Here is an 18,650-nt window from a genome sequence, read left to right as displayed (position 1 = left end):
GTCAGTGTAGGAACAGAACATGTCTCAAGTTGCTTTGCAAGGCTAAGTTACCAGATAAACATGTTTTTCATTTCATGCTGAATATGACAAGCTAGAATAAAAACAAACCTTTTAAACTGTTTAAGATTATCTGAAGTATGAAAATAAATAGAATATATGCACTAAACAACTCAATTTTTATCTCTCAGCTTGCAGGACAGTGGTGCAGGCGGACATAGTGTTTCTGGTGGATCAGTCATGGAGTGTGGGTCAGACCAGCTTTTCCAGAGTCAAAGACTTCATCTCAGTCATCATTTCCTCCTTTCAGGACAGCATGATCAGAGCTGAGGGGGTTCGCTTTGGAGTCACTGTCTTTGGGGATGTTCCGAGGTAACCAAGCATGAGTTTATGACAACTTGTCAAAGTCTTCTGTTTCCTATTCCGTCATTTCTACATGACCCAGTTTTGCTCTATCCTTGTCGTACAGGATGCGGGTTGCTTTGACAGATTACAGCTCACTTGAAGAGGTGCTCAGAGCCGTCAGAGACCTCCCTTATGAGGGTGGGTCCAGGAGGATGGGCAGTGCCCTCCAGTTTCTTGTTGATTCTGTGTTCAGTCCTGCCATCAGCCGAGATTTCACCCCAAAGGTACAGTGCTTTAAACGGTCAGATTAGTCACAGCTAGCTAACAAATCTGGTATACACATTGAAAACTGAAGAGTGAATAGTGAATATCTTGATAAATGTTTGACAAATGTGTTGAAACAGAACTGGTAAAAGATTGATTTGAGGTTACAACCCACATTGTAAACACACACACACACATATACTGTGAAAGGAAATGACTAGTTGGGAGTCTGTATTTGTACTCCACAGGACATTGTGGAATAAACAAACAAATCAAAGGGGTCTTCCATTTTTACACTTCTGTGAATCTGATTATAATGTATTGTTATATGGGTGGAATAAAAATTGATTGAGTGTCTGCAGTTGGAAACAGACGGTTTCCTTTGTTTGCACTGTCTTTTTGTTTGTTTGTTTCTGCTTTGGGAGAAAGAAGCAAAGATAATAGATTTTTCTGCACTCACAATTAAAAGCAGGACTGTCAATAAAGACCTACTTCTCCCAACAGTAACAAACAAATACAAAACTGCGACTACTCAATTAATCAGTAACACAAAATAAACTAAAAAACGAAACAGTCTTAAAAATATTTAAGCTCACAAAGTGATGATGTATAACATAAAACATGTAGCAGTTATTATAACAGAAAATGTGAAACAAAAGTGTTTCATACACTTCTTTTACTTTATTGCAGGCAGTGTGAGCCAAAAATATTTTGTTAGTCTCCCCATCTTTTCAAAAACTACATATGCATTCACTTCAGCAGTTTAAGATGGCAAGAATCCAAATGTAGATTTTCAGTCAATCCTAAGTGGTTTGTGTTTCTTAAAGACATTTCACCTCTCATCCAAAAGGCTTCTTCAGTTTTGATCATGGGTTGGAAGTGCTGAGCCTATAAATTGTTGTTAGAACAACCACACTAATGGGGCCATTAAGGTCACATGAGTTGCTGACCTCCATCTTGTGAGTCATTTGGGTCATTGTCACTTGTGGAATGTTACCTAATGAGGCCAACATGAGTTGTTTTTGGTCATGTTTCAAGGTGTGAATGGTTGTGAAACTGACTGGAGAGATGAGCCAAGGCTGCACTTTAGGTATTAGAAAGACAAAACCTGAGACTACCTCCTCTGTTTATTGATGGGTTTTTATGTTTGCCATATATCTTCTTTAGAAGAGGATTGAAAGAGATTATCCACAGCCTGGAACTCCCAGCCCATGATCAGCTTGTTGGATGAGAGGTGAAATATCTTCAAGAAACAAGTGGAGTGCAGTTGTTTCTATTTAACCCCTTAGGGTTTTATTACTGTGTCATGATGCCATTTCTTGTCACAACCCTCAGACATAGAGGAAATCATCCATGCACGTAAAATAAATACAGCTTTTGCATTATTGCTATCCCTAAACTTTTCCTTTTAGTGTTTCAAATATTTTATCGCCTTGAAATTCAGGAATGTATTTTTAATAACTGAAAATTGTTGAGATATAACATTCAATAAGGTTTCATCTTGTCTATAATTAAAAATATTACATTTTTATGTTTGCACATTTTCCCAACTTTTCTGATTTGTTTTGCTATGTTACGGAGTAACAGCTAAACTGAATTTCTCTCAAAAGTGTATTAGCCAGTGCAGAAATGTATTTTTTATTTCTAACAGCTCCATTTTTATCAGTACTTTTTCTTTGATACTGCAGTTTGATATTTTCATGTAATCTCAGCATAACACACCAGTTAGCATTCTAATCATCCGTCTGTGTTGGTGTGTGTGTGAGAATCATCTTTTAGCAGCATACTTGATGTCTCTGAGAAGAGAAGAGGGGATTCGGCTGATTTACTGACTTGTACAGACAGCATAAGCAAAAGAGAAGCTCCACATTCCCACACTTTGAACTCTGAATGAACCGAGTACATTTTTATTAATGGGCAAATTATGATTCTGTTGCAAGCCAGCATCTTCAAATTCTTTTTCATCTTTAGCTTTGATTCAGTTAATTGTGTCTTTAATTGAGAAGTAATCCATGTCAAAGCTTGTGGAGAATATTAAGAGAATATCCATATTTGCATGGATGGTTCTTATAACAACAAATGTATTTTGGAGGGTAGATTTAAGCAATTAGTCATGCCAGCAGAAGGCAAAACCTAATACATTCCACATACAAGTCCAGTGTAGGAACGCGGCTTATAAATCTGCATCACATGCATTCATTATGAGGCACATTAATGGCTTGCTATTCTACAGAATCAAAATGCTTCCACAAAGCACCATTCTTTGAGTATAATTGTGAATTTAATCCATAAATACTCCTAATAGTATTATGTGTGTGTCATTTTCTTGTCTTATTGAAATACAGATTGCTGTTTTAATCACAAATGGGCGATCAGATGACCAGGTGGATCCTGCAGCCCGATCAGTCGCAGACAATGGCATCACACTCTTTGCAGTAGGTGAGTATGGAAGCTATTTTGTGAATTCCTTCAACATTTCCACTGCAGCAGCTCCTCCGATTTTATCTGAGCTCTGTTGGCTTATCTGCAATGTTTGCAGTTAGAAACTCATGTCGTGTACATTTGAATTTATTGATTCAGTGTGGGGTTTTGTGTGCGTATGTAAGGTTCTTGTTTCGGTGTGTCTGAAAGCATTCATGCAGGTGTATGTATTTGCAAACAATGTGTGCAAAAAAAAGTGATTAATTCAGCTCCTGTAGTTCATTGGTAAATGTGCACTTTCCAATACTGTTGCATCAGCTTTTCGTCTCCTGCTTGGTTATGAGTTTTTGATTGCACACATCTCCCTCCTTTTCTCCTACACACAATCATAAGCACACAAGCTGACAACTTATGTTTCGCAGGCAGCAGCCGCTGCAATAATTACTGCTCATTAGTTGATGGTGTGCTAATTGCAGCTATTTTTCATTAGCTGTTTCATTGTGCCCCATCTGCACCTCTGACTCTGAGCCCCTCTGCTCTCTTTCATCACTGCTACAGAAAGACTCCACATGCATCCTGTCCACTACTGCCAAACCGGTTTACCTGTAGCACATTTGGGATGGATAACACAAACATACAGATGTGCTGTTTTTCTGCACATGTAACTTATGTACTTTGCCCAGTTAAGACCCTTTACATTGAATTATTTTGTCCAGTGGCAGCTATTTAAGTTGAATTAAGTCTTTTATATATATATATATATATATATATATATATATATATATATATATATATATATATATATATTGTTTTTTTCTATTTTGAAAGCAACAGTTTTACATAAATAAAATCATTTTTTACATGAAATTAACAAACATGATCTAGGCCATAAAGTGAAATTTTACCCTATGTTTGACTTAAGTACAAATGACTCCAAGTTTGAACATCTTATGATTTGAATATGATCATTCATGGTGCAATCATGGTTAGAGCTGTCGCCTCCCAGCGAGGTCTCAGGATCGCCTCCCAGCCTGGGGCCTTTCTAGGTGGAGTTTGCATGTTCTTCCCATGCATGCGTGGATTTATTCCTGGTACTCTGGCTTCCTCTCACAGATGAAAAACATGCACCTTAGGTTAATTGGTAACTCTAAATTGTCTCTAGATGTAAGTGAGGGTGTGAATGGTAGTTTATCTCATTTGTCTCTTTGTCCCTGTAATGGGCTTGCAACCTGTCCAGCATGTCCCCCTGCTTCTTACTCAGTGACTGCTGAAGATAGGCAGCATCTCCCCATGACTCAGAAAGGAGAAGCAAGTAAAGAAAATGGATAGATGGATGGTGCAATAACTCCCCCTGCTGGTTTAGACATTGAACTATTTTGCTGTCTATCTCCTGAGATGAAGTCTGTTCTTATTATTGAGTTTCGATTCAACAGAAATCAAAATCTTCCTTTTGTATCTTCAGTTTGCAAATATCAAAGTTTATAAAAAATACAGCTGTTGTGACTACCGTGACTCGCTACTTTTGTTGTTTTTTTTGTTCATTCAGGTGTTAGGGGAGCTGATGAGTCAGAGCTGAGAAGGGTTGTTACCGAGCCCCATGAGGAGCATTTGTTGCCATGCAGTGACTTCTCTCTCCTGGACACCATCCTTCCCAAACTGTCCCGGAGATTGTGTTTCAGTGCCTCTGAACCACCACGTCCTGTGAAAACCTCCAAGCCCAGTGAGTTCTTCACAAGATGCCAAAATATCCTTTGAAACTCTGCCTTCAATTTGCACGGACTATGCAGTAAAAACAGTGCCTGTATTTCCAACAGTCTGAACCCTACAATGTTCTCACTTACACAATTCTTTCTATATATTATGAACAACTTGCATATTTTCTCATTCTTGGTCTCTTTCTCATTCTTTCTGCTTTTGTACCAAATCTTCAGGTGAAGTCCCTGTGGTGGGTCCCAGAGACCTGCAGGTTAGTGAACTGGCCCACAGCTCCCTCAGGCTCACATGGAGCCAGGCCACAGGAGATGTCACCGGATATCGCCTCCTGGTCACACCCCTCAACTCAAAGGGGCACCTCCTCTCTGCGCAACAGAAGCAGGTGAGGATAGCTGTAGAAAGAATGTTTACATACTTAAGCTTCAGGTCTAACCTCAAATGTGACTTTCACAAATGAAGCTTAGCCTGAGTAGGCCTCCTAGTTCCCAGGTGAAAAATAATTAGACTTTAATTTATTTCAAGTATATTTGATTTTTCAATAGTAAATTGCAAATATACTAAAAAAAGTAAAGTCTAAGTATGTGTCAAGTGTACTTATGTCACACTTTAATAGTAACACACTTTAAACATTGTACTTTAAAGTGCATTAAAAGTGTTAGAATATAGTTTCAGTACAATTTATGCACAATTTTACAAAAGTGTACTTTTTTCAAAGTTTTTGCCAAAAACATTTTTAATGTGTTTTTAAAAAGCACATTTGCAAAAATGCACTAAAGGCATATTTTTAAATATAATTTAACACTTTAAACGTGTTTTAAATTACCAATTTATTTATAACTAAAATACACTCAGTTCAAAATTAGCTTGATGAATAGCACACAATAAGTATATTTAACCTCAAACAAATTTGAAGTATACCAGTGATTAGTCAGACTGCATGTACACTCAAGTAATGCTTAGATTTAGGATACTTAGTTCAAATATTTTTTACTTGGGTTGTTTTCTACAATATGAATCATCTCATTTATAAAATCCTTTCATGAAAAAATAAGTTTTCAACTTGTAGAAATTAGGATCACATCAGTCTGAGCACTGAAGAGGTAATTCCCCACTGAAACTACTCTTATTGGAATTACCCCTCCAAACATGACCTGTCTGTACATATTGACCACATAAGTTTATTTTACTGTCCACTCAGCCCAGATCTCATAACAACAGATCAACATTAATGTGCTGAAGTAAAAGGTAGTGACTCATCCATGCTGCAGCCGCAGATAGTTGTGCAGTTCCAGTCAACACTCTAAGCTCAATAATGGTGTACTGATTAAATCAACATGAAATGTGAAGCTGAAAATATGCTATCATTTTGTTTGTTCAGATGTACTGCAAGGATATTTTTCTGCCACTGCAGGAGTGTATACTGAAAGATAATATTTAATTTATACTTTCTTGTAATTCACAGTTTTCCTCCTGCAGAGTTAAAGGGGAGAGGGTGGTATTAGAAGTGTAAAAACAGCTTCTTGTGGTTTAAAAAATTAAATTCCATATCAATTATATGCATGTTTACAGAAGTTTCTCTGGCCATCAAACTGCCTTTGATTATTTCTTTCTTCTGCACCACTCTTTGATCACTCTCTCCATCATTATGTTGTGCTTTTTCTGACATTTTTAGCTGCTTTTCTCCCTTACTTCTGATCTTTTGTATGCAACAGCTCGACTTGAAGGCAGATGTGAGCACAGCCATGGTGACTGAGCTGAGTCCTAAGACAGATTATTCCCTCACTCTCTATGCCATTTACCCGAACCTCATTGGGAACTCTGCAACAGTCACAGTGAAAACAAGTGGGTGTTTCACTCCATCTCAAAGAAATTACATTCAAATTTTTGTATTTCTGTTTCCTGAGCAACATGTTTGTTTTTCAGCTCCTCTACCTAAAGTGTCAAACTTTCGAGTGATTGAGGAGGGTCTGTTCTCCTTGCGTCTTGGCTGGACCCCTCCTTTTGGGAAGGTCATTGGAGTCAAGATCTTCATCCCTAGATGTAAGTTGACCTTCGTTATTATTGTTTATCTTATTGCAAATGTCTTTTAAAAATTCTTCTAGATTGCTTGAGTCACATTGGAAGTTAATCTCAAAATTAAAGCATTGTGAGCTTTGATTTGGTCTTTACTTGCTCAGTTTGGCTCAAAAAAAGCTGCTTGCATAACAAGACAAGCAAAATCTGTTTTCTTTTGGTTTTGATTCTGTTTGGATCTATAATTTGCTCTGTAGCCAACAGACCAGGATTTACATATGAACAGCTGCTTCCTGGAGACATCTCATCCCATGTGATCGACAGCCTGGAAGAGGACAAGAAATACACCATTAGTATTTACACCATTTACCCCCAAGGACCAAGTGAACCAGTATCACTAGTGGGCAAGACATGTACGTTTAGTGCATTTATGTTTCCAGTTTGCATAACTGGAAATATGTCCTATTAAATGTGCAATAATTGCAGAAAAATGCCATTATATGGATTATATAACACAACAGAGGCAAACATCAGTATGTAGTAGCACAATATCTCCACAGTAGGGGGATGTTGTTCTAAAAAAACTGCCAGTAAGCATTAAGTATTTCACATTCATTACATCTCAATCATGGTGCACTAACAGAATACCTCTACCAGCTTGATTCAGTTATAGCAGTGTTATATCAGGGTCCATATTTTCACTTACCTAAATATGTGTAAATAAATCAAAACAGAATGTACTGTATGTCTTGTATAAATCTAATTTGTAGCTTTGTATTGTCTTTAATAGTGAAGTTGGTACCAGTTAAGCAGTTCCTGGTCCAGAATGCAACTACAGACACGGTCCAAGCAAGGTGGGCATCAGTCAAAGGGGCCACAGGATACCGTCTGACATGGGCGTCTCCAGGTACCATGATCAACCATTATACTGCTGTTTTAAAGATTTTTGTTTTTAATCAACAACATAGCTGTTCTCTGACTAAAAGATTTTCCTTATTCAGTTATGATTTCTTTATTTTCTCCTGCTTTTGGTTCTGCAGAAGGCCACATAGAGAACATAAACCTCGGTGACACTTTTAACTTTTACATGGTCCAGGGGCTCCACGCAGGCTCGGAGTACACAGTCACAATCAACCCCATCTTTGGAGACATCGAGGGGCCTGTCACCTCCACCAAAATCAAGACATGTAAAAACAAAAGTTCAAAAATGTAGATGTTAGAGATTACTATATTAAGGACATAGGCCATTTCATTTAGTTATCATCCTAATAAATGGCTAATTTTATAAAAAATGTTTTAATCAGTGCTATGGTAACTCATTAGTTTACCTGCTCATTTTGGAATTTAATTAAATCTTTCTGTTTCATTTTTTCAGTCACGGACTGGTTTGGTTTACAAAAGTACTAGGAAAAGTCCATATCTTTGCAAAAAATAACAAATAAAAATGTTAATTTTAAAATTTAAAACAAATGACCAGTTGAGAAGAATACCTGCCCTTTTCCTCTTCCTGTCAGTGGAAAGCAGTGCTGTTCAGACGCTGAAGGTATCTGCTGTAAGCACCAGTACAGCTGTCGTCTCTTGGAACAGTGTCCCAGGGGCCACAGGGTACAGGCTGGCATGGGGCCCTACTCCAGGTGATTTACATTCTCACTTTCTCTCACTCGAAGCTTTCCATTTTAAAAATTTTACCCAATGACAATGTCCCCACAGTGTAGTGACTGGTTGATACCTATATATTTATGACATATTTGTCGTTTTAGCTTTCATACCTCATAATATTTTTAGTAAACAAAGTAAAACATCTGAATTTTTGAGCTCCTTCTTTGAATAAGACTCTGCCATGAAGTTTTGAAAATCCAGTACTTACTTCCAAATGTAAACTTCAACCAAAGGAACTTGCCAACAGCTCGTGGTGAAATGCAAATACTGATTAAAAGAAGGATATCTGCGTTTGCCAAGCTTCTAATGTCAAGAGGGAGAGCAGAAACTCACTGGGGAATACAGTATTCAAAGAAAGACTATATGTTTGTTTACATACGTTTGCATATTATTGACAGAGTTCAGTGGTCGAGATCGCCCCAGGCAGTTGGCTCTGAACGGCAGTACCACAGAGTACCAGCTGAAGAATGTAGCCCACGACACAGAGTATGTCCTGACTCTCTATGTGCTGTTTGGCTCTGTGGTAGGGCCTGGTATCTCCGCTACCTTTAGAACCTGTAAGTATTTTTATTTTGCACCTGTGTGCACCTGTTCTACTCTTCAGTTGCCAGACTGTTTTAGAAGTTATGTTTACTCCTAAACTTCAGAGTATACATTTTTTGCATTGTTGTGACAAGAACCTTTTATCTGAATAACAGGGAGCATATCACGGCATATTGGATTTTTTTTTTTTTTTACTTCTGTTCTGTAAAAAGTCTACAAAGTTCTCAGTTCAGAAAGTTTTTCTCTCCTCCAGAAGACACTGCCTGTATTATCACAATGGATGCCCAGCCTTTTTCTTCTTTGTGTTTATATCACTATATGAAACATTTGCATATTTATGCCTACCAATTGACAAACAAGACCATCTACCTAATTCTCCTCCATATTAACCTGTCAGTTAGTCAGTTAGAACTGATTGGACCTTTCAGAAGACCCTAAAGGGACACTATACAGTTCTGACACTATTTTGTCACTGATTAAATGCTGTTGTTAATGGGTCATAATATACATAATGAACCCAAAGACATGCAAAAATAACTTTATACTCTGCAAAATATGAATGTAAATAAAAATAGGTTAGATGTTAAGACATTTGCATAGACTGTATATATTAATAGACCAAGTGTTCAGCTTTTTCTTGTTTTTGCAAATTAAAACCAGCAGGAAACCTTGTTTACATAAGCTGTTATGTTGTGTTTTTGGAACCAGAATCTGATAACTAATAACGAGTGGCTTTAAGTCATGTTCTCTCTCCCCAAATGCAATCACAGTGCAACATGACCTTTGTTTTAGATATGAATAACTAATTAGAGCTAAATGTATTAGAAAAAATATTATTTGAACATACAGCAGCAAGGTAACACCAGGACAAAATGACCTGAGGTGTATTATATTTTATATTAATATACTTTGTAATGTTTTTTTCTTTTACGTTGAAGAACTTAAAACTTGTACTGCAGCCACCCATTCAAGATTGAACTCCAAATTTCTGTTGGAGGTCTAGAGATATCTGGCCTATGTGCTTTTGTCTTACAGGGGAGTTTTGATGTGCTCAATATGTGTTACATGATGGATTATTCTTTTGTTTCACTGTTCTTGTGTTTCAAAAAAAAAAACACACCTGACTTTGTGTCTGTGATATTCTGTCATATTATTCACATCACCAAAGCTAGATTTTTGATCACATTTTCTACACCTGATGACCTGACAGAAGGACTCTTGAAAAAAGTAAACAATTTTAAAGAGACATTGGTGGAGAATGATATGGAATATGTCTGTTTCCTCAGAAATCAGTCTTTCTTACACATTTTAGCATTTAAAGTACAGGAGAAAGACATTCTACAATACAACAGAGGCTAAATATTTCATGTCTTTTTACTTCCTTAGCTCCTTTAGGTTACGTGTCAAACTTCAAGGTTTCATCCTACACAAGTACTTCTATAGATGTGGAGTGGAGCCCCATCGTTGGAGCCACAGAGTACAGACTTTCTTGGAACACAGGTAAATTATTCAACCAGACCGCTCTCTACTGTGTTATGACGAACCAATAAAATGTGTGTGAGTGTGTGTTTTAACCCATTTCCTGCTTTGTTTAAAGCTTTATATTTATATTATATTGTGTCTGTGTCCATGCTTGCAGATGATAATGGACCTCAGTTCCAGTATCTGGACCATACCGTCCTGTCACACCAGATTACAGACCTGAGTCCACAGTCTATTTACACCATCACCATTCGCGCAGTATACGGCAACTCGGAGGGACCAGAAATCTCCTTGTCTCAGTCCACAGGTACAGAAAGGAAAGTGTGTCTGTGTTTTAATTTATCATGGTTTATCACTTTGTTTTGGGCAGCTCTTCAAATGAAATTAGATGAAGCAGAAATGATCTTCCTCCTGTACCACAGGAACCTTTTAGTGTCTTTGTTTGACACATTGACACTTTGACCTCTCAGTTTTATTCAGCTAATGTTGCTGTCACTTCAACTATGTGTCACTGAGTCCAAGTCAGTGGGGTTGCTTTCATTTTATCAGTGTCAGTGTGAAAGTTTGTGTTTCATCAAACTCCAAGTGTAGAATTAGAGGGCATGTGAATAAAGGTAAACTACCCTATTCAGCTTCAGAGTTCTTTGATGCACAGCATATTGACTGAAAATTAGATGGAAACTTTAACATCTGATGTGACTGCATTATTTTTTTTCTTCTCAGCTGCAGTCTCAGACTCTGAGCCAATCCAGGCTGTGAGGGAGGTAAAAGTTGTGGACATTGGAGTAAATTCCTTCACCCTGTCTTGGAGAAAAACACCAGGGGTTTCTGGGTACAAAATCTCTTGGATTCCCTTCCTCAGTAAGAGACCAAATAATAACTCATTTATGGTACATTCCAAAAGTTTTGAGACATCCCTCATTTCTTTATAATTTGCTTCCAAGTAGCCAGATGTTCTTGTAGTCTCTTCAACTAGTCTTTCTGAAGATCTCTTTTAAAGTTTTTCTTTAGTTTCTCTGAGTTTCTTTTGAAGCTCTGAGAGTATAACTGATAAATATGCATCTTATTTTGTGAAATGAACCTCAAGTGTTGCCAAGATGTAATTGAATATAGCTGCACTTTAACAAAAATGTTTTTTGGAAATTGCATTAAACTTGATTTAATTAGTGATGTTATTACCAATTCTTGGATATTTGAGTCTGTTTTCAATTAAAACAGCTTATTGCTACCATTTTGAATACAGGTTAATTTAAAAATTCAAAATGTAGTTTCATGCAGCTCATCAGTTTCAAGTTTTACCCATGTAAGTGTTCACAGCGGCGTCGTTTTACAATCTCATAACCTCTACATGCTGAATCTAATTATTTTCTGCACCAGGGGGTAATGAGAAGTCCCAAGTGGTATCTGCAGCTTCCACCACCTTCACCATCAACAACCTGCGGGAGAGTTCAGCTTACAAGATCCAGGTTTCCCCACTAGTGGGGAGGAGGGAGGGAAGCCCTGTTCTGGTTACGGCACGAACCTGTAAGTTCTTCCTGCGAATAACAGACAAACAGACTGACAGACCTTTGTCTAGATCAATAGGTTCCAAACTTTTCTGCTTTTGACTACAAAACAAAAACTGAAGAGATTTGTGACCTGGATTATTTGGCTTGCTAACAAGACATTTGACAAAGTTTTTTGTTAAACATTATAAAGGATTTTATGCATTTCTTTTTATGTCTTTATAACAGTTAAAGCTAAATAATGTATGCAGTTAGCAATCATTTTTAAAGTTCATTTGATTTCTGTAGATTTTCTCAAGACCCCACACTTGGTGAATCATGATCTTAAGCGGGGTCCCGACCCCAGCTTTAGGAACCACTGCTCTAGGTTAAGTTAACATTGTTGTTCTCCTCTAGTAGCATTAACCTTCATTTTACCAAGTCAGTTGGGAACCAGTTCTAATTTACAATGATGACCTGGCCAAGAGGCAGCATTACAAATACATATAAAACAACAATTTTACAACATATTACACCAAATCCAGCAAATCCAGCAGAGGGAAATGGGCATAGTAACAATAGATACCATAACAAGCATTGTAAAACAGGTGGCTAAAAGCAAGTGCCCTGATTTTGTACTTGTGTTAATGATATCTTCTTTTCTCATTAGTCAGATGCTACAAATTCAAATAAATGCTTTATTTCTATTTTTCATGTCAGCCCGAGTCAAAGAAAGCTGCAGACAAACTTTTACTATAGCATTGTAGCAGTTCCAGGGTTTTTAAGGAACCCCCTGTGTCCATATTGGTATATAATGAATTCGTATTCTACTAAAATATGGCACTATTAAAAACAAAACAAACAAAAAAAAAACAAACCTTAACGATCAATTAAATATTGACCTTTGACCAGCTTAACTTTTTTTTTCATTATTCATGCTTTGTGTGTGTTTCAGTGGACCTCCCGAAGGTGGAGGGGTTTGCAGCTTTGAATACGACCAGCAGCAGCACTATTCTAAACTGGACCCGTGTTGCAGATGTTTCTGGGTACCTTCTCTCCTGGAGGCACATCTCAGGTCAGAGGCAAAACACAACAAACTTAATTTTGTCTCACATTACTCATTGTGCAAATTTTTGTTAATTCAGTGAATTAAATTAGCACATTCTATCAATTGTATTGCATAATGAGTCTTTCTATTTAATATATGTAAGACTATATCTGTAGTCCGTCATTTTAAGGTCACCACTGTTTAAAGTGGATACAGTATGTAGCATGCAGATATTTATGTGCATTATATATTAGTATATAAAATATTTATGTATTAAATTTTCCATTAAAATCAAAACATATATTTATACTAGATATATTCCCAGTGAGCCATAACACTGACATTTAAAGAACAATAGCATTTTAATTGCTTGGCTTTGTGACACATAATATTATGACCAAATGTTCCTTTGGTTTATTTTAAAAATCACTAATTATGTCATGATTGTGTGTTGTTTTTAGTGTTGGAAACAAAAACAGAGACCCTGGGCCCTGCCTTCTCCTCCTATAAGATCAGTGACCTCCAATATGGCAGAACATACATTTTCACCATCAGACCTTTGTATGGAGAGGTGGAGGGCCCTATAAGCACCATATATCAGAGGATATGTAAGATTTCTCTCAGTTTGATTAACCATTTTGAAATCCCATAGTACTTAATGATTAGAAAGATGTATGTAAATTTAAAATCATCCATAATTGTTGATATCTAAACAATTAACATGTAGCTTAAATATTCACAACTAAGGTCACTTAGCCATGGCAGCCATAGTGATTAAGATTGACTCTAAAAGTTAATCAGTTGTAGATGTGCCTAGTGGTTCATGAAGTATTTTTGCTAAGACCACTGACAAACAAGCACATACACACACTCATAAATCCATGGGGAAAACGTCGCCCTTTGGCAGTGGGCGATAAAATTTAAAACTAAACAGAAGAGTAGAGCTAAGACTTCAGCACCACGGACAGCACCCATCACAGTTGGGCTTCTGATACTCACCTCTGTCAAAACAGTTATGTGGTTTAATTACTTTAATGTTTAATTAAAATAATACAGAAAAAGTATTAACTTTTAATATTGATACAAACTTTTGATACATTCAGTACAGAAACAGTAATTAACTTTCATTACTGATCAGTATATATTTTTTTTATTGTTGTTGTTATCAATGAGGTATGCAGATTCACTCCCTTTTGTTACATTCAATTTATGAATTTTGTCCATCATTTGTGAAAGCATGTTTCACTCTAAATACATGGCTACTTTAATAGTTCTACTTCAAATACTTGCAGAGTTTATGTTTTGAATCTCTTATCTTATGGCTGTATGCATCACAGTGGGACAAAGTGATCCTGTGAAAACGGGCCAGCCAGCATCAGCTACAGTGACCCCAAACTCTCCATATACCACGACTGGTCTACAGACCATCTCCATTGTCAGCACTACTGCTGCTCCACCTGCCACCACGACCACTGAGCCTCCCACTGCTGCACCACCAACTAAATCATTATCAACCAAGAAGCCTCCAGGTCTACTCAATGTCACTAAAGCCAAAGCAGTACTGGTCACCCCCCTGAAACTAACAACAATTAGCACAAAGTCTACAACTCCACCCCGACCAGGTAAGTCAAAAATTCTGGTTTTAGTAAAAATGTTATAAATGTTCCAATTTTTCTTTTATGCCCTTGTTTTTCTGTTTTGTTAGTGTGTGGAAAAGCCAAACTAGACATAGTGTTCTTGGTGGATGAGTCCTCAAGCATCGGCGTTAACAACTTCATGAAAATAAAAGACTTTATTTTTCGAGTGGCCACTTACTTCCCTGTTGTTGGTCCACAAGGCACACAGGTCTGTTCCTCGGTTCAAACATTTTCTGTACTTGCTTGTTTTGGCTTGATGTTGTGCTAAAATTGACCCTTTCATGAAAACTTTTAGCAGTTGAGCTGTAAATTTACACATCCAAAGAGTTATTTTTATTCTTTAATAATAATTTCTGCCCACAAAGTAAGTGTGGTGCAGAAGGATTAGCTGTAACATAATTTGGTCTTCTTTACAAACGTAAAAGAAGGCAAGCTCTACAAATATGAAACAATTAAAGTAACTTCTGTCAGCACACTTAAAATGGAACAGACTGTCTATTCTGTTTAATTTTCTTTCAGATGTCTTTGGTTCATTACAGCGACGAGCCTCGTGTTGAATTCCGTCTAAGCGACTTCAAAGACAGAAACTCTGTGCTCCGGGCGATCAGGGGACTGCGGTACGGAGGGGGTAACACCAAAACAGGTTAGCTGAACTCACTCGGATGTGAACAGAGTTGTTCTCTGTTTGCCACCTGTCATCAGTCGGCATGTAATTCCTTTAAAATGTTCAGGTCTCACTGCTGATGTCAGTTTTTAGTGGCTGTTAAATTATGTAGAAAAAAGACACACTATACCCTGATCTGCTACTATCAGGTGTCAGGTTTTATGTTTTTCTCTTGTGTGACCAGGAAAAGGAATCAGCTATGTTCTGCAGGAAGTGTTCCAGGAGTCTTTGGGGATGAGGGAGGATGTGGCCCATGTTCTGGTTCTGATTACAGATGGCAGGGCCCAGGATGATGTGATGCCACCCTCCAGAATTGCACGGGTTTTAGGTTAGTTTTGATGGAAACTCTCACTGAATCCAATGTGAATTTTTTGATCAGTTTCGCTTCAAATTGTTGGAAAATAATGAAGTGTTATTTACGGATTTAGATAGTACTAATCCTGATTTTTGTCACTGTTTAAATTTTAACCAGCATGGGAAAAAAATCTGCTTTTGCTTCAGTCCATTTTTCTTTTTTTTTTTTTGTTTTTAAACCTAAAATAATAAAGACAAATGATTGGCCAGTAAATGTAGAAATAGTATGTTAATTATAATTTTATGCCTTTGGAAATGAAATCATATTTTACATTTGGAGTTTTCACTTATCCATTTTAAATCTTGATATTGTATATACTAAATACTACCTAAAGTTTGATTCTTTCTCATTTTAGGGGTCAGTGTTTTAGCAGTCGGAGTTTCTAATGCTGATATTGAGGAGCTGAATAAAATTGCGGCTCCCACCAGCTACCAAAACATCTTCTACTCTCCAACCTTTGATGACTTCCCCTCCATAGAAAGGGAATTCATCAGCAGCATCTGTGGTGAGGAACTTCTCTCCGAGTTTAAAGTACACGATGAGGTGAGAAAAATAAAATCAAAACTGTATTAGTTTTATATTCATTCCTCATTGTTCAATTCTTGAAAACAATTTACAAAGAATAGTTGTGCAGGAAAAAAAAACATGTCACTATTTATAACTTATTTTTGACATCAAACCAGTGGTTTAAGGGAATTTTAGGCAGTTTTAGTAGAAATTCCTCTCTGGTATTAAACTCTAAATTAAGTCACTTTTTTAATGTGTCTTTTTAATAATGTCATGTTTAGTTTGCTCAGTTAGACACTCCAACTGAAGACCCAGATGAGCTTCATAAACCTCAGGGTCCCTGTCCTTCACAGTGTCAGAAGGTTAGTGCAGAATTATACTTCTTTAAGTCAAGATTATGAGGTGTTGTATCTCTGTACCCGCTATTAATCATGTTAATCATCTGTTTTAATAGGGTCAGAAAGGAGCAAAGGTCAGTAAGTCTACCCAATGTATATAATAATTATGTTCTCATTAAGCAGTGTTGTTGATTTTGTTTTATATTTTCTTTCAGGGAGATGGTTTTAGTCTTGGAGGTTTGGTATGTTTCTCCATTTACACTTTCTTCCTTTATTTCAACATTACACGAACCTACATGAAATAAATTACACATGTATTTATTCTTTTCTGTAGAGATTTAGGCAAGGCCCTGGACAGTTTGATCCCTTCACATCAACCAAAGGAGAAAAGGGAGAGAGGGTAAAAATTGAATACTACCATCCCTCTATGTCATTAACATATTGCATTTTTAATGACAGCATTCATCTGCCGTATTTTTGGCTTCAATTCATGAATTTTCTCTTCCCCTGACATTGACTTGATGTGCTGTGTGAACAGTTGTACAGTAGTCATAGTAACAAGGATTTCATGATGGAACAAACCATGTTTCAAAATGTTTATGGCATATTAAATAAAATGCATGTGACAAGGTCACTATATTAAACAGTTAAATAGTCCTGTTGTGTGTCAGCAGATATGCAAATATTGAAGGTTCTCTAACATAAAAAATTACATCATAAATACTTCATTCTGAAAAGTGAAATTCTGTTAAAAAAAGTTCAGTTTTTAAAAGATTGTTAACCGCTTCCTCGTTTTGAGACCATTCTGATAGTGGCTACAAAAATTAAACATGAACTCCCTGGTAAATGATCCCTGTCTTTATTTGACAGGGACCGCCTGGCACAGATGGCATCCCTGGGTTGCCAGGGCGACCAGGACGAACTGGACCCCCTGGTTCTCCTGGCCATCGGGTATCTTAACTCAAAATAAATAAAAACCTCACAGTGACCTTATCCAATTCTCAAGAGATGATTTTTCTTTTCATTTCAGGGTTCTCCAGGCATTCCAGGTGACATGGTGAGCTCAAAATGAAACCAAAGTTCTTATTAGGGAAAAAAAAAGCATTAAATTGTTGGCACAGTTGGTTAAAACAGTCTTTCATATGATTTTGACAAAGATCATATATATTTTATTCTTTGCCTTTTCAATGTAGTCTTATAAAATGAAACTGAAGAAATTATATTTATCAAGCAGTAAATATTTCAAAAATGATCAGCACATCAAAGAAACTCAAAGGTGTGAATGTAAAGGAAAACAGGAAGACACTGAGTTGTTGTTTTGCGTGCAACATGGCATTTACTTAGGTATTTTAAAGCATTTTTATGTTTACTACAGACTAGTTATGTGGTCCAACTTGAAAAATAAGTAAATTTACAAATCAGTGCAAAGTTATCCTACTTTCAGTCACCAGATCTTAAACCAGCTTAAAAAATGCAAGAATTTTAACTGACATGTTAAAGAAAGCTCTGAACCATCATCAGCAAAAAGAGGGAATCATTTTGCACCTCATTAATATCCAATCTATGAATGAATTGTTGGCCGTGGTTTCTGTTTATTTGATATCATCTCTCCTGTCGATGGCAGGGTCCTCTCGGACTCACTGGTCCAAAGGGACAGAGGGGAGAAAGAGTAAGTTAAATCTTTGTTTGTTATTTTTTACAGAAGTAAACTCAAGACAGTAAATGCTGCCACAACATCAGTGGAAATTGCATTAATTGTTTAGTTGTGTACACATTTTTGAACTTCACTTTTGCTTCCACACAGGGAGAGCCAGGGTATGTTATTGGTGGCACTGATGCAAATTTTGTCCCGGGACGAAAAGGGGAACCTGGGTCTTCAGTAAGTCCTCTAAATAGGTTTTTGAACTAAATCAAAGTGGACTTTGGTGGAATTCAGACTTTATTTTCTGCATGTCACAGGGCCCCCAGGGACCACCCGGAGTATCTGGCGTCAATGGTTCTCCAGGCCTGCCTGGCCAGTCTGGACCACCAGGACCACCAGGAATATCTGTGAAAGTAAGAGTTGTTACAATTCAAAGTTATCTGAAAGCTTTTTTTTCTCCAGAAAATTATGTTTTTTTTATTTTTTATTTTTATCACCTCACGTTGTGTTATGATATGTAGATGTTTTGAGCTGCTTT

General features: G+C 37.0%; 1 protein-coding gene across 3 annotated transcripts in view; it reads left to right on the top strand.

The window, feature by feature from the left end:
- The window catches only part of col7a1l (collagen type VII alpha 1-like), a 65,213-nt gene that overhangs the window by 9,382 nt on the left and 37,181 nt on the right, over positions 1–18,650 (top strand). For 2 of the 3 annotated variants that reach the window (XM_017414886.3, XM_017414885.3), the window contains exons 3-34: positions 189–369; positions 467–626; positions 2,952–3,045; positions 4,574–4,747; positions 4,959–5,122; positions 6,453–6,582; positions 6,664–6,780; positions 7,011–7,166; positions 7,544–7,660; positions 7,794–7,940; positions 8,268–8,387; positions 8,811–8,969; positions 10,342–10,455; positions 10,595–10,744; positions 11,161–11,298; positions 11,815–11,961; positions 12,877–12,996; positions 13,431–13,577; positions 14,307–14,591; positions 14,675–14,814; positions 15,126–15,249; positions 15,455–15,598; positions 15,981–16,168; positions 16,414–16,494; positions 16,587–16,604; positions 16,686–16,712; positions 16,805–16,870; positions 17,341–17,421; positions 17,501–17,527; positions 18,095–18,139; positions 18,275–18,349; positions 18,430–18,525. In XM_017414886.3, coding sequence (XP_017270375.1) covers positions 189–369; positions 467–626; positions 2,952–3,045; positions 4,574–4,747; positions 4,959–5,122; positions 6,453–6,582; positions 6,664–6,780; positions 7,011–7,166; positions 7,544–7,660; positions 7,794–7,940; positions 8,268–8,387; positions 8,811–8,969; positions 10,342–10,455; positions 10,595–10,744; positions 11,161–11,298; positions 11,815–11,961; positions 12,877–12,996; positions 13,431–13,577; positions 14,307–14,591; positions 14,675–14,814; positions 15,126–15,249; positions 15,455–15,598; positions 15,981–16,168; positions 16,414–16,494; positions 16,587–16,604; positions 16,686–16,712; positions 16,805–16,870; positions 17,341–17,421; positions 17,501–17,527; positions 18,095–18,139; positions 18,275–18,349; positions 18,430–18,525 — 3,932 coding nt within the window. The remainder of the gene's footprint in view (positions 1–188; positions 370–466; positions 627–2,951; positions 3,046–4,573; positions 4,748–4,958; positions 5,123–6,452; positions 6,583–6,663; positions 6,781–7,010; positions 7,167–7,543; positions 7,661–7,793; positions 7,941–8,267; positions 8,388–8,810; positions 8,970–10,341; positions 10,456–10,594; positions 10,745–11,160; positions 11,299–11,814; positions 11,962–12,876; positions 12,997–13,430; positions 13,578–14,306; positions 14,592–14,674; positions 14,815–15,125; positions 15,250–15,454; positions 15,599–15,980; positions 16,169–16,413; positions 16,495–16,586; positions 16,605–16,685; positions 16,713–16,804; positions 16,871–17,340; positions 17,422–17,500; positions 17,528–18,094; positions 18,140–18,274; positions 18,350–18,429; positions 18,526–18,650) is intronic. The other variant, XM_037981281.1, reaches the window with a different exon arrangement.

This window comes from Kryptolebias marmoratus, linkage group LG18, assembly GCF_001649575.2.
Source record: "Kryptolebias marmoratus isolate JLee-2015 linkage group LG18, ASM164957v2, whole genome shotgun sequence".
NCBI lineage: Eukaryota > Metazoa > Chordata > Actinopteri > Cyprinodontiformes > Rivulidae > Kryptolebias > Kryptolebias marmoratus.
This window is presented reverse-complemented; position numbering and strand designations above follow the sequence as displayed.